The sequence below is a fragment of the Crocuta crocuta genome, unplaced genomic scaffold (assembly GCF_008692635.1).
Source record: "Crocuta crocuta isolate KB4526 unplaced genomic scaffold, BGI_CrCroc_1.0 scaffold140, whole genome shotgun sequence".
Classification (NCBI taxonomy): Eukaryota; Metazoa; Chordata; class Mammalia; order Carnivora; family Hyaenidae; genus Crocuta; species Crocuta crocuta.
In genome coordinates this window covers 8,235,844-8,250,563 of record NW_027527775.1, presented here as the reverse complement: position 1 = coordinate 8,250,563, position 14,720 = coordinate 8,235,844, and the positions used below count along the sequence as shown (strand labels likewise).

The window sequence follows — 14,720 nt, the reverse complement described above, 5'->3', positions numbered from 1 at the left end:
CTCTCTCTAATAACACTAAAAATAAAAAAAATTGTATCCTCTTACAAACAAAAAACAATTCCCATTTCAAATCCTTTCGATGGGCAAGATTTTATCATATAATTCTACTATCTGTATTATTTTTCCCTATCAATAAAGAATATTAAAAATTAAACCAAAGAGTTCTGGCATATCCTATGTTAAGCATTTAATTACCTATTCAGTGTTTTATCTTCCAAACAAACTTTTAAGAAGAATTATCAGAATAATTGAATAATATATTTCATTTGATTCAGTATTTAATTTTATCTTTTACCAGAAGTCATATATTCTAACTGCACTGATTAAGAAGACATTTAAAAAACATTAATGAATCTAATCTGCCTAATTTATTCAATCCTTTCTTCTCCATTTTGTCAATTATCTCTAAATCATGCAGAGTATTATTAGAAATTTTAACATGATAGCTATCTGTTTGCCTGATTTATGGTTATAATTTAAAGAAACTAACTTAAAACTCAGCACTAAATGGTTCTTGGGAAAAAGCGTAAGAAAAAAATTTAGAATGTTTGAACAAAAATCACAGCCTTTGGAAATTATATTAGAATTTACTGAGAAGGCAGAACTATTTCCTAGTCAAAGCATGATTACCTTAAGTAAATGTTCTATTGCTCTGTAGAAACAGGAAGTTAAATGAAGTCACGTTTTTCATAGTTTAAAGCTTGAAATCCTATAACAGGACATTTCATTCCTTTAAGATCTTCTTAGTTTTGATAGTAAAGGTGTCTTATAGGTCTTACTTCAACTGTCTCGAGATCAGCTATCTAAGACTGGAGTTCTATGACACTATACACCAATAAATTAGCTTGAGGAAAGTAAATCCTAATTACTAGCTCTTACAATGTGGCACTCTCTTAGGAGGCTGGTTAGCTCTGATTCAGCTCTAACACATATGAGCTCACAAGTCTGGAAAGTTCCCTATTTCAGTATACAGCTCTGATGCTCAACTGTGTTGTACTTTGGGGGGGACCCTTCATAAATTTGTGGGTATATTTTTATCTTCTGGTGTAGTTTTGCTCAAGCTATTACTATTACAATAAGTATAAACTCTTTTAGTGTAACTTACTGTCATTCTCTATATTATAGTTAGGGCATTTAATATGAGATTTTTGGAAGGTAGCCGTAGAGTTAGGTCACATTGTTTATACACTTCATTTCTGTATAAGAAAAGGGGATATTATAAAATATTCATTACGAAAAGAGGGGCATTGTGCTGCCGGAAGAAAGAACTACTGGGTTACAGGCAGGAGAAAGCAACTGAACTTCGGGTTCCTAGTCTGTAGCCTTCCTTCTCCATTTAACTCTTCCAGTCGGTTATGTCGTTCTAGAGCAGATAGAGCCCACAGACAAAATAAAAGGGATGGGAAAGAAGAGTCAATTATACCAAATTAATTCTGTATCTAGTTCATGATTCTTTAATGGCTAGATTGTGTTATTTCCTCTAACTTGGAGGCTTGGGAAACTAATCTACTTTCATATCTGTTTACGTTTGATCTCCTTCAATAAGTTAAAGAGGTAAACCATCTCACGCTGTTCTAGGTAGGCACTAACGTTCAGCAAGACTTCATAATTACATTTAAGCTAGAAGAAAACCAAGATAATCTCATAATGGGACAAAGAAGTTAAGAATTACAAAAAAGCAGGTCAGGCTATCACATGTGTAAGAACAATCAATTAAAGATCATCACCATATGAATGATTTCTAATTTTCTCTATTTGACAGATTTGAGAGCTACTGTAATTCCACACTGTTTATATGAGCCTTCAGTCACTTCTGATCGGCACACCCATGAGTCAGGTTTTCAATTTAAAATTGAAAAAAAAAGAGAATGTCTCCTCATGACACCTACCTCACTCCACGAAAAAGCCTGATAGGAAGGGCCTCAGTCACAAACTGTGAGCAAGGGGAGGTAGGAGAAATACTCAGGCAAAGAAAGCGTTCGGAAGAGCTACTTAAAGCAAGCAGTGAAAGGTTAGCCTGCTTAGATGAGTGCCGTGAAACGGGAAGCTGAGACCACACCGTTTATCTGCTTGGACTCACCGCTCAGAATCTGCTGCACGGCTTCGTTCCCCATCTGTGCTGCCGTAAAGCCTTGTAAGGAGATGATGGAGGGATCGGAGCCGTAACTCAGCAGGAGGCGGCAGGTCTGCAGGTGGCCTGCGAGGGCAGCTCTGTGCAGAGCAGTCTGACCGAGGGTGTCCAGTGCGTTCATCTGAAAGATCAATGCGTGAGCACACGGAATTGAGCAACTGACTGTTCCCTTTTACACCCTAGCAAATACATTCCTATGAGAAAAATAAATTGTCAAAGTTTTTTTGAAAAATGCCATAGACTATTCACTATTAACTTTTGTTTTCTGCTTCTGAAACAATATCCCTTTCTTGAAAAGTTACCCTTTTCTGACCACCTTACAAATACAAATGACAACATACTCATCCTTTCCCTGAATGGACTGTCTTCTTGTCCATCTTCCATGCCTGGCCACTCCCCTCCACAACTAGGAAGTAAGATGTCTGAGAGTGGGACTCTGGCGTGCACTGCCAGTCACATCTGAGACACGCATTAAATACTTATGGATGAATGGGTTTTACCAAAATTGCTCCAGTGGTTTAAAGATGACAGGATATGTAAGCAAACAGTTACAAAAAGTAACACCTGCCCTCCAGAAATATTTAAAGATTCACGCGTTCCGTTTTTAAAATTTTGAAGAGTTATAAACAAACAAACAAACTTTGAGGAGTTATAAAGGATGAATCACATAGCTAGTTTTAAGACGGTTTAAGACAACATTATGCTTTGGGATCACGTTCATAATTTGATCAAACCTGTTTTCCAGGAGGCCCCAGTAAATACACTCTATTCCAATCAGACCACCGTCCCTGTTCACTGTACATGCTGCTCCTTCCAGACAAGCCTTTCTGGATTATGAAATCCAGCGCAAGTCTCATCTCTCTTAGGAAGTGTTCTTTGATTGCTTAAAGGCTTGATGATTACTGCCTTTCCGAATACCCATGTCAAGTTAGCACTATATTACAAATTATACCACTGGGGACGTTTTTGTTCACCAAGTTAAATTTATGGCTATTGAGGATATGGATTGTATTATATAGGTTTTCTGAGTCCTCTAGAAAACTCCTTTTAAGGATGTATAGTGAATTCACAAATATATGCTAGTTGGCTATTTTAAGCATTTATGCACATTCACCAAATAAATACAAGATTAAGGAAAGAAAAGATTTAAGACAACTGATCTCCATGTCTCTAGTCTTTCTTCATTATGAGTAAGGCGGTCACACTTGTTCCAGCAAAGGTTCATCTAAATTCTTAATGGTGTTTCACAAAATTTGCCATGAAATACTGACATATTTAGTTAGATCTCGTTTGCTAGTGGAAAAGCGACCTTTTATACACACAACATAAAAACACAGCCATTACCATGTATTGATGGAAAACATATGCTCCCAAACTAAAGTTCTTGACTTTTTCTATGAACATTTCTTTGTTACTTCACCACAGGAGAAAAACTTAAAATTGGGAATATTCTAGTCATTAATGTTTTCCTGGAAATTGCGTAAGAAACTCACTAAATTATTTAATCAGAGTGACAGAAATCCTCAATATAGCTTGTTAAACCACGGTAACATGGTTTGAGAATTACTACTCCAAAATACTGATATTATCTAAAGTTATTTTTCATCTCAAACGGAGGGACTCTCCAGTGCCTTCAAATAACTAAATCCTTCAGCATGTCATTTAAGACCATCTGTAATTTACTTTTACACTATCTTCCTTCCTACTTTATTTTTTCACCACAATTTGATAGGTCTGCTACGCTCCAGCTTTATTAGATTACACTGGAACCCCATTTTATGAAGGTGTTCATTTCTAAAGTCATTGTAAAAGGTAATCTTTGCCTTTGGCCAATACTATCCCTGAAAATACCTTAGCAATGCAATGGCAGAGACAGACATAAGGTTTCTCAGTTTTACCTTCAACGCGTGAACAGATCAACTGAACACCAGACATAGAGTGCCTCGAAACAGTAAGAACACACTCTGTGTGAGGGGGGTTCTCCCACTGCATATGCATGGTGAAACGGAGTGCAATACAGAAAACAGCAGATTCCCTTCCCTCTCCCACTCACCCTGGAGCATGCACTCATGGAGTCAAGTTGGGGCAAAAATCATCACTGTCTAATATTTACATGAACTTGTTCCTCTCCCCCTCTCGGTTTTGGATGGTTGTCTGAATGCACTAATGCCTATTCTCATTTCTCTACCCAGCGATTATTCTCTTCTCATGCTCCTTACCCTCGCACATAGGTGTCAAAATTAGAACCCGGTTGTTTACCTCCAAAGAAGTCTTGCAACTAACATTTACTAGGGACTTGCTAATATCAGGCTCTGTGCTAGATGCTCTATTTAAATTGTAAGCTATTTAAAAGCAGAAATTATGACTTCCATTTCAATGTCACTCTTTCCTCTACCCTCTCCATCCCAAGAAATATAAAAGGTTAGGGCATTTCATGGAGCTTCATAAATATCTTGTGAATAGTCGAAAAAAAAAAAAACCAGAATAATGTATTAATCATTGTCAGAGTTAATTTATAAAATGAATTTTTTTTATGTTTAGCTGACAAAAACTCCAGCCATTTGATGAGGACTGGTAAATGTAGAAAGTTAAAACTGTGCTCATGTTCTGTGATGTTGCTGTAATTAAGCATTTATTGTTAACTCACATTTTAATTCTACTTAAGCCGCTGAACATGGGCATGTCTCTATCTAAACTGGATTTCAAGTAACCTGAGAATTGAAGCCAGTCTCTGTCTTCCTTTAGCTAGAATGACAATTCTAGCTAAAGAATTGTCTAGCTAAATGACTTTCTCCCTAATCAGGACACTCTGAAAGTGAAAGCGAAGAGTTAAAACAAAAATAACAGGCATTAATAAATCTACAAGAAAGGAGCAAAAGATAGGGATCTGAAATAGGTCTATGTCCTGGTAGACAGACTATAACCTAGGGAGCAGGTGGCAGGCATATTATAACATTTATAACATCGTCTACATTTCTGTAATTGGCCTTCTAGGAGAAAGTAGTTTTCTAGGAAGTATTTACCTTCCTGAAGCAGGATTCTGTGCATGCCACCTACCTGTTCAAAACTTCCCAATGGTTCCCCCAGTATTATGAGATCAAAATAAAAACTCTCCCATTGAAACTACCAAGACCTCGCTCCAACATGTATTTTCAAGATTTTCATTATTCTCCTTTTTCAGTACCTACTGGATTCACTAATTATAACTTCTGACTAACTCCTTTGCTTTCTTGATTGAGTCGTGAGTTGAAATATTGTTTGTATTTTGCCAATTTCTATATATCTAATCCCTGGACATTTCCAGCTGAAATCTTAGTTTCTTCATGAAATGTCTCCAATCTCTCCCCCAGCCTGTTACCACCAGTGGAAGTAACTGATCACTGAATAGCAATCTACCCATACTTCTCTTCTATATATATCACTTTCCAATTTGTATGATAGATATTCAAGTTGACTATAGTAGATACGACTATTACTAGATTTTAAGGCCCTTAAGAGAGCATCTTGGTCAAATTGAAACTTCATATATACCCCACAGTAACAAGTGCAATGCCTGGTACAAGCTGGGTGTTCAAAAATGGCTGGTGAATAAATGGTTCACAAATCATTAAGTGTGTATACTACGTGAACATCAGACTCTTAAGATATTCTCTAACCAGAAAATATGTGTTCTTCTTTCCCTAGAAATCTGAAGGGAAAAAAAAATTTAAATGCCAGTGTTGACAGAATTGTATAATATTGAAAATAACTAACTTACTTTATCTGTAGTAAGAGTATAATTTAAAGTTTTTACAGATATTTACAGAGCACTGTTATCCAAGTAGGATGGACATCTTTAAAGCCTCTCCTGTGAGGAATGAAATAGACAAAAATGACCATAATTTAATTCTTAGCTCAAATTTTGATACAGTAATCACTATTTTACTTTAAAAGGTTCTTAATCCTTGAACATTTCCTAGCTGACCTCGAGTGTATTATTTGCAAACCTTCAAAATTCGTGTGGAATTTTAACAAAAGAGATATATTATAATGGTATGTATTTTCTTTGCTTTATTAAAAGGGCACTCACCTTCTCATGTGCCCTAACTGTGTGAGAGACAACCCCCTGAGCAGAGCTGATTGGATGGGTGGGAGCCAATCCAATGGCCGTGTGGAACAAACTGCAATCTCATTCAGATTCTCCCTTTCTCCTCTGAGACTCAGGAAAGACAACAGCTGCAGGTGTTAGATTTTTAAGCCAAAGACTCATAAAACAGGGGCTACCAAGCCCACTTTTAAGCCATAGAGAAGTAAAACAGGAAAAGAATGAAGCAGATGACCTAAGACCAACACAGAAAAGAAACCCAAGCGACCAGAGAGAGACAGAGACAGACACACAGATAGAGAATGCAGTCGAGGTACTCAATAGTTTCCAAATTCCTTGTTCTAGTCTTCTGTAGATCTCAGCTACAATTCCTGTAGATTGTTTCTATGGGATAACAATATGGGTAATCTCAGAAACGTAATAAGCATACATTTATAGAAGTAGATTTCCATTTGTGCTTAATCTAGATTCAGTTGATCTGTTACTGGTAACTAAAATGTCTCTGAGACATTGGCCCTTTTGCTCTTTGCGTTGACATGTTCAAACTGCAGACAGCTGAACGATAAGAGATACTTTACATCTACAGCTTTGAAAGCATTTTAACATCTTTGGGCTAATAGCAACTGCTTATCAGTCCACCTCTTGAATAGCATTAATCAGATCTTTATTACGAGCTAACATATTTCCCCAAAGTGAGCAAAGACTCTTCATCGCTTTTCAGTGTGAGAAATAAGCCCACTTAATGCCAATTACTATTGACACAATTTCTTCTTACATATAATATAAATAAATCTGTCCAATAAAGACAAACGAACAATTGAAAGAAATTTCTCCATGTTCCACACATTTAACAGACGCTCGAGTAATGACAAAATAGCAAGTACTTTTATATATGAAAAAAAAAGCACTTTTGAATTAAACCTTTCATTTTTAGGCATTAATAATACCAATATGCAATTGGGACTTAAGTTCTACTTAATAATGATAGCAGACGGGGCTGTAGGAATGGAATGTCAAGGGAGACTAACAATAATAAAGAAAAAACTGCCACATGAAGGATAAAGTCTTCATGTCTCTCCCATTTAGGCTTTATAGTAGTCTCACAAAGCTGGGGGTTGGTAGAGATAATTAATCTTTTTGAGAAATAGAAATTTATTCCACTATAAAAGTTGATTTTTCAAATGAGTTGGCTAATACCCCCATTTTCTTATAGCCCTCCTTTCTTTACAAGCCATCTGTTTCCTATCTTTTTTCTGAATACTGCCTCCTTGTCTATCCAGATAACTAGCTATCCTCCACCCTGCTCGATGTCCTGGGAAATTCACTTAAAAATGTGGATCAGATCAACGAGTCCTTTTGCTCTTTAAGTTTTATTACATTTGGCCAATGGGAGGGAATGGCAAGAGACTGGTGGGGAGCACGGGTGTGAGGGGGAGGAGTCCGATATACCCCCATCAAAGGCTACACGTGGTGTCAGGGGACCTTCTCCAAATAGCTACCTTCTTCTGTTTCTTTGTCCCTTCAGGCCCAGGGATGATAATGTCTTCCGACTTGCTGCTATCCCTTGCTCATATCCTTAAACCATGCTCACCTTTGTATATGATTCTTTTATTAAACTTTCCTCAAATTACCCATTTTGAGTGTGCCGCTTATTGCCAAGACCCTAACGAATACAATTCTCTACCCCTGTATCTTTGGAACACCTCCTCTGAAAGTTGTCAAAGCTTTTACATAAACATTGCCAAGTAAAACGGCGTTGCCTACCTTGATTTCACTCTGTAGCACTGATCACCTGTTCCTTCTTCATACTTCTATTGCACTCAGTGACACTGTGATAGAACTTTCAGTTTTCTCTTCCCATTGCTGCCCTTCAAACATGGTAATCTACAAAGGTCCTTTCCTAAATTCTCAACCCATCTCTCTATATTTTTTCTACAGACCCTGTTATGCACGATCACTATGTCGATGGCTTTCCAAAAAGGTCTTTCTAACTCTAGACTGTCTTTCACACTCTAGGGCATTATTTCCAACCACTGGCTATATCTAAATGTCCCTATATCATATCAACTCTCAGTACAAAATTATCAAGGCATAGGAAACTAGTATTTCTCTCTAGCTTTCTCACTTCCCTGAATTGTACCACCCTTTTCTAAATCCATTCTAATTCCTGATTCATTTCCACATATATAACTATTCCTTCATAAGTGGCTTTCATCTTTCTGTTCCTTCTTCATTACTAATGCCACTAATCAGGATTAGCTTCAATTTGGTAACTGCATACATTTCAAATTGGTACTTTCTACAGTATCTAGCACACAGTCTTAATCATTTTGCATCTCAGTATTTCTTGAGTTAACAGGTCAAAACAAATTATAAAGGAACTGATATATAAACCTTACATAAAAATTTAGATGATTAAAGGAAATACGTAATACATGTCTGAAAAGACAAACATGGAAAAATATAGTGCTCATATTTACAAGAAATTAAAGTATTGCTTATATGCCAGGTATTATACTACCTACTTATATATACATAAGCTCATTTAATTTTTATACACACACACACACACAATTACTTATAGAGGAGGTATTAACACATACATATCACTGATGAGTCAATTAGGGTTCCAGAAATTAATTCCAAGTTCACAAAACTAGAAAGTGGAGGACTGTACACTTAAAAGTATGCTTGTCTATGTTATATTTCCAATATGTTTAGTTTAACATGCATAGTGAACCTGAACTTTATCATCAAGCTTTGAGCAAAAGAATGTTTTGGCTTATGTAAAGACTACTAAGTTGTATCTGTCACAGTAAGACAGACTGGCTCATGGTATTAGATCTCCCTATCCAAATCTCTGCCTTTTCTGATTTATTAGCTTTAATCTGGGAACTTGACATGAGGAGGGAAGGAGGCAGGATGGTGGAAACAATGTAAGGGGGTTGAATTCTAACCCAAGGGTGGTGTTGCTTGTTAGGAAGGTGGTTTTAGAATCAAATGGGAAGTGTAAGTTGTCTAAAAATCAAACTGAAACCATGAGTTCTCCAGAAAGAACACTGAGCAAGCAAACAATGGGGCTCAAAAGTAGCTAAATGAGTTTTTACCAACACATTAGTCACCAGATAAACCAACCCTGAGGGATAGCAGCCTGCGCTGGAACCAGTGAGTAAGTGAGTGGGGAGGATGGCCACTGCTATCTATTGGTTCAGAACCCTGATTCAACAGGATTTATCTTCCATTTTAAAGGGCCTAATAGTAGGAGTTCTCGATTTGGATGAGCTGCAGTGGAAGGACTAAGGAGGGCCAACTAGTCTAAAAGTCATTCTATATCACCGACAGAGTGTTTAAAATCGCACATACCAAACTGATGAATTGAGACGTTATTGATGAGACTATACTGTGAACAAAAGGAGCAGAATAAGATTGAGAACCACAGAGCTAGAGCAAGGAGGACTGGGAGAGCTTAGAAAACAGTGTTATTTTTCACAGAAACGCCATGAAATAAAATGACTCATGGGAGAAAACAAATAGATATCTTTCAAAAATGAAGGGCATTGTTCACGGGCTTTCAAGAACATTATAAATGCCATAAACTGTTTTTAAAAATAGGTCAATGATAAACATATAATGCTCTTAAGTGTAGCAGAGAGTGCACTTAGCTTAGTATTTTCTGTTTGACGGAGCAACAAGACATTATTTATAAAACAATGCAGTAGTCGTACCCTCAAAATAAGTAATAAATCAGTAGAACTATGTTCCCTTTCATTCTAGGTCATCCTGACTTTTTTAGATAAAAATACCAATTGTCCTTTTAAAGCAAGGATATCTAAATTTTTGGACTCTGAATCTTATGAATAAAAAAATGTGTTGAGAACCCTTTCAATATACACATGTGTTTATTTGTAAATTGTAAGAAGCAATGCTACACTAATACACAATAGATACATATAAAACTTACACAAAAAGAAATTACAAAGGATGGGAAAGAGATGACACAATTAAAAATTAAAAAATATTTTAATTACTAATGTACAAAATATCTTCTGGCTCAGTTAAAAAAACCTAAAAATCTTATAAAAATTGTGATGTAGATTTGAGTGTCGGATTCTAAGTTCATTTTCAATAGCTGGTACCATTGACCATATTAGCTCAAAAGATACAAGAGAAACATGTTAGAGCCACTGGGAAAAGTGCACTGTTAGCAATGCCTACTAAGTCACAATGCTTATTTTTGAACAATTTTTTTTAAGTTTATTTATTTGGAAAAACAGAGAGTGAACAAGGGAGGGACAGAGAGAGAGAGAGGGTGAGAGACAATCCCAAGCAGGCCCCCCACTATAGGCACAGAGCCTGATGTGGGGCTTGAACTCACAAACTATGACATCATGACCTGAGCCCAAACCAAGAGTTGGACACTTAGTGGACAGAGCCACACAGGTGCCACCACAATGCTTATTTTTAATGTAATTTACTAATTATGTTAAGGTTTTAATTGAAACTCTGCTAGTAAAATTCCATCCTTCTTGGTGTTTTCTAATAGGTTCAAAAACCACCTAAACACAAATTAGGAAAGACTTTAAAACAGGTTGGAAAAATCTGTTTTCAAGTTTTTAAATTATATGTAGATACGACAGGTGGGTGATACATTTACATCATTTTTTTTGGCAACAAAATTGCAAAACAGTGGACGTTTTCCAAAAATCTATTCTCAAAATGTCCCCTTTATTTTTAAAGTTTCTTTAAACATGCAGTCACTTTTCTACTTACTCTAAAATATGTAATATTTGCCTTTAAGGGTCTGATTATGTTTCTTTTTTTTTTATAAAGTACCTATACGCAAGTAAAAAATATCTACATGCAAGTAGTCATTTGTCATCATAGATGACAACAAATTTTGAACCCTCTTATTTTCATTAAACAAAAAAAAGCACAAGAACTAAGAATGAATATTCTTGAAAATACTAATTCATGAAATAGCCAGACAATCTCTTTATGCTATCAGGTTGTCATTCCCTTGAATTACGAACAATGTTATTTATGAAGGATCTACCATTTAGGATAGTACCCATAAATCTACTCATGTGGACAGGTGTAAAGTGCAATATGTCACAATATGCTGGAATTGAACAGATGAGTAAGTTTGTCAGTGTCAGCCCCTCACTACTCAGACTCCCATTCTCCTCAGAGGAAACATCTTGAACTGACTCAGACAGGCTGACACACAGACCTAATGAGGTAGCCAGCATCAATCTTTGTATTAAATATTAGATCTTAATTTCTTTATTCATAAATAAGGGAATTATGATTTTAAACAATTAAAATTCTATTTTTTCCTATTCTTAATGGCTCATCTTGTATATTCCATAAAGTATCTACTTTGAAGACTTCTGCTTTAAAAATATAACTACTCCTGAGGATGTAAAAATATGCACATTCAAATCACCTCTGAAAAACAACCGGTTTGCTTCCTTCCTCCCTCAAGCAATTCATAGCAATTCATAGATAATGCCAACAAAAATGGTTACCCCCAAATTTCACATATCTTCAGTGTTGAGATTACTGGGGAAAAGTATTATCATTACCAGTTTGAAGGAATAAAAATGTTCTTTAGAGTAAGTAGCAATATTTTGAGTATCATTTACATAAATTATTCTCTGATAAACCATCAATGATGTTGACTATCAAAATATATCAATTCCAGTATTAATGTAAAATACAAAGTTCAATGTATTTCAATTGGTAAGATCGGAGCTACGTTTTATTGCCTTACAGAAGAATGATGTTAAAGTACAGTAAGACACAGGTAATTATTTTTATTAGTAACAAGACTTAAATCAGCTCGAAAAGAGATGACTTCAAATACACGGTAACAGTCCTTTACAAAATTAATGTCTCCAGGAAAATCAGAGAGAATACTAACAGTATTAAAAGCAGCTAGCTACTCAATTCCAAATTTGGCATTTTATTTTTGATGCGCGTCTTACCTTTGCTCCATGCTTGTGTAGAACTTCCATGACATCATTGTGAGCTCTTTCTGCGGCAACATGCAAGGGAGTCATGAAACTACAGAGAAGAGAGAAGGAAAAGGTGATGTCCTAGCTTTTGTTGCATTTCCCCTTTAGGAACTGAACATCACCTTCTGCGACTGCACTTACTCTTTATTTTTTTCATTAACATTTGCTCCTTTTCTAAGTAATAGTTCTGTCACTTGTTTTCGTTTGGGATGCAGGGAGGCCACAGCACAGTGCTGTAAAGTAAAAAAACTAAGTTAATAAGCTTCTATGTGAAAGCAGATTTCTAAATTAAATAGCATCTGCTGACTCTTTAGAACACTGTTATGTCAAAAAATGTTTATTTATATATTTTGTGTTATGAAGATGAATGAATTCTCCCTAAATACACTGGAAGTATAAGACACAGGTCTTTAAAACAAGATAAAGCATTAAGAAATAAGAAAGACTTTGTTCCTTTTCCTTTGGCCAATACATAATTATCCAGAATATACTTATTTGAAGGTAACAGAATACTGCCTCTCCAAAGGTACAAATTTCTATACCTCAGTTGGTCAATCCTTCATTGGGTTGTCAGCCACATAAATCAATAGTGCTCAAAATCTTCCCCCGAGCCACTCCTGGCTCTATATAAGCCTATATGCCCAGGGACAGGCAAGAAGGTAATAGACTTGAATTTGTTTAGTGGAAGAAGTATTCTTAGAAGTTTAATGTTTTATCCTATATTTATACAGTTTTTGTATTCAACTTTGTTTTATATTAAAATGTTAAGAGTAGGGGCACCTGGGTGGCTCAGTGTGTTAGGTGTCTGACTCTTGATTTCGGCTCAGGTTCTGATCTCATGGTTTGTGAGATCAAGCCCCATGCTGGGCTCTGTGCTGACAGTGCGGAGCCTTCTTTGGGATTCTCTCTCTTTGTCCTCAATTCACTCTCTCTCCCTCTCTCTCAAAATAAATACACATTTAAAAATATAAAATTTTAAGAGTTAAAACCTACTAACTAATGAATAAACTGAACACTCCAAAAAAGCAGGCCAGGTTTATTCTTTTGCTTTGGGTATGTCCCGGCATAACGCTGTGTAATTTCTGAACCCCAGTTAGAGAGCATGTATTTAAGTATACATACAGCTGGCCCATTTCGGTTTGATGACTCTTTTAATGTCGTTTTCAGCAGGTATTGACTACAGGTTGACTTTTTTGTGCCGGCTATATTTGGGAATTTTAACTGAAGCATATTTAGAGGTCTGTGATATAGGCATCACATATGCTAAAATTCTGACTCAGGAATAATTTTATCAGCCCTATTTCTAAAACTTAATGTGATCACTAACAAGAAAAATAAGCTAATCTTTCTGAAAGTACATTAGAAGAAAAAATATGAAGAGTTTAAAAAAACAATCTGTATAGTCTAGAACAAAAAACTCATAATCTTAATATTTTTCTATAATGAATGTAGTAATTCTTTGTAGAATTAAGACTAATTCTTTGGATAACTGCTCCAAAGATTAATGCAAGTACCTCTGAAAATACTTTAATAGTCTATAGAAGACAAATAGTCTTTACCTAGCAACGATAAGAAAAAGATTCTATAGAGAAAATCACATCTTGTATTTTATGAAAGAATTGGCCACAAAAGTAGATTTGTTTTAATACAGTTGGGTAAAGACAAAGCTAAAAATAATTTCCAAGTCAAGTGTGAGCAAATGTCTATTCTCTCATGCATGAAAGCAATCATCTCCTGAACCAAATTTAAAAATCAATGCAACCAACATTAAAATGGAAATTCCTGGCATTTCAGATACTAAATTACTTAAGGTTTCTGAAATGAAAACCATACTTTGTGCTTCTGCTACTATTACAGACCTTAGGAATGGATTAACAATGAACTCTTACCAGGGCAGTTTCGTGAGACTGTGGTTGTTTGAAATTAATGATTTCCAAAGCAAGTGTTTTTTTAACTTTGGCTAGGTCTGCTTCTCTGGCTGCTTGTAGTAAAGAATGACCTTTAAATTCATCTGCCAATGAAATAATGGTTGACATAAAAGATTTAAAATCTGTAAAACTCAATAGCATGATTATGATTAAGTAAGAAAATTATCAATTTTACATATGACTCTATTTTATCAATAGCAGCAACATGATGGTAGGACGATAAAGGTGCAGAGGATGTACAGTTAATGAAAAATTCTGAAAAATGTATGCTCTGAAATAAAACCATTTTATAGTCTCCGAGTCCACAGAGATACACACAAACGAAGACACTCACTGCAGCTAAGTTTTAAAACAAGCAACAAAAATGTCTACCAAATGGAAGTCGGTTCTAAACATATACACCGAAATACTTTATAATAAACAAAAAAGATAGGTCTGCACATACTATCAAGAAAATACATATAATTACACAAAAAATCAAGTAGCAAAAGAGGAATGACAGGTTGACCCATATTTTTATACTGTTACACTACCACTGCTACCACACAACTAAATACAAG

At 35.6% G+C, this 14,720-nt stretch overlaps 1 protein-coding gene across 1 annotated transcript in view; it reads right to left on the bottom strand.

Moving 5' to 3' along the window:
* TNKS (tankyrase) overlaps positions 1-14,720 on the bottom strand; it is a 207,771-nt gene that overhangs the window by 52,155 nt on the left and 140,896 nt on the right. The window contains exons 9-12 of the mRNA XM_077772826.1: positions 14,122-14,243; positions 12,374-12,465; positions 12,203-12,281; positions 2,081-2,252 (exon numbers count right to left, since the gene is read on the bottom strand). Of these exons, the coding sequence (XP_077628952.1) occupies positions 2,081-2,252; positions 12,203-12,281; positions 12,374-12,465; positions 14,122-14,243 (465 nt within the window). The remainder of the gene's footprint in view (positions 1-2,080; positions 2,253-12,202; positions 12,282-12,373; positions 12,466-14,121; positions 14,244-14,720) is intronic.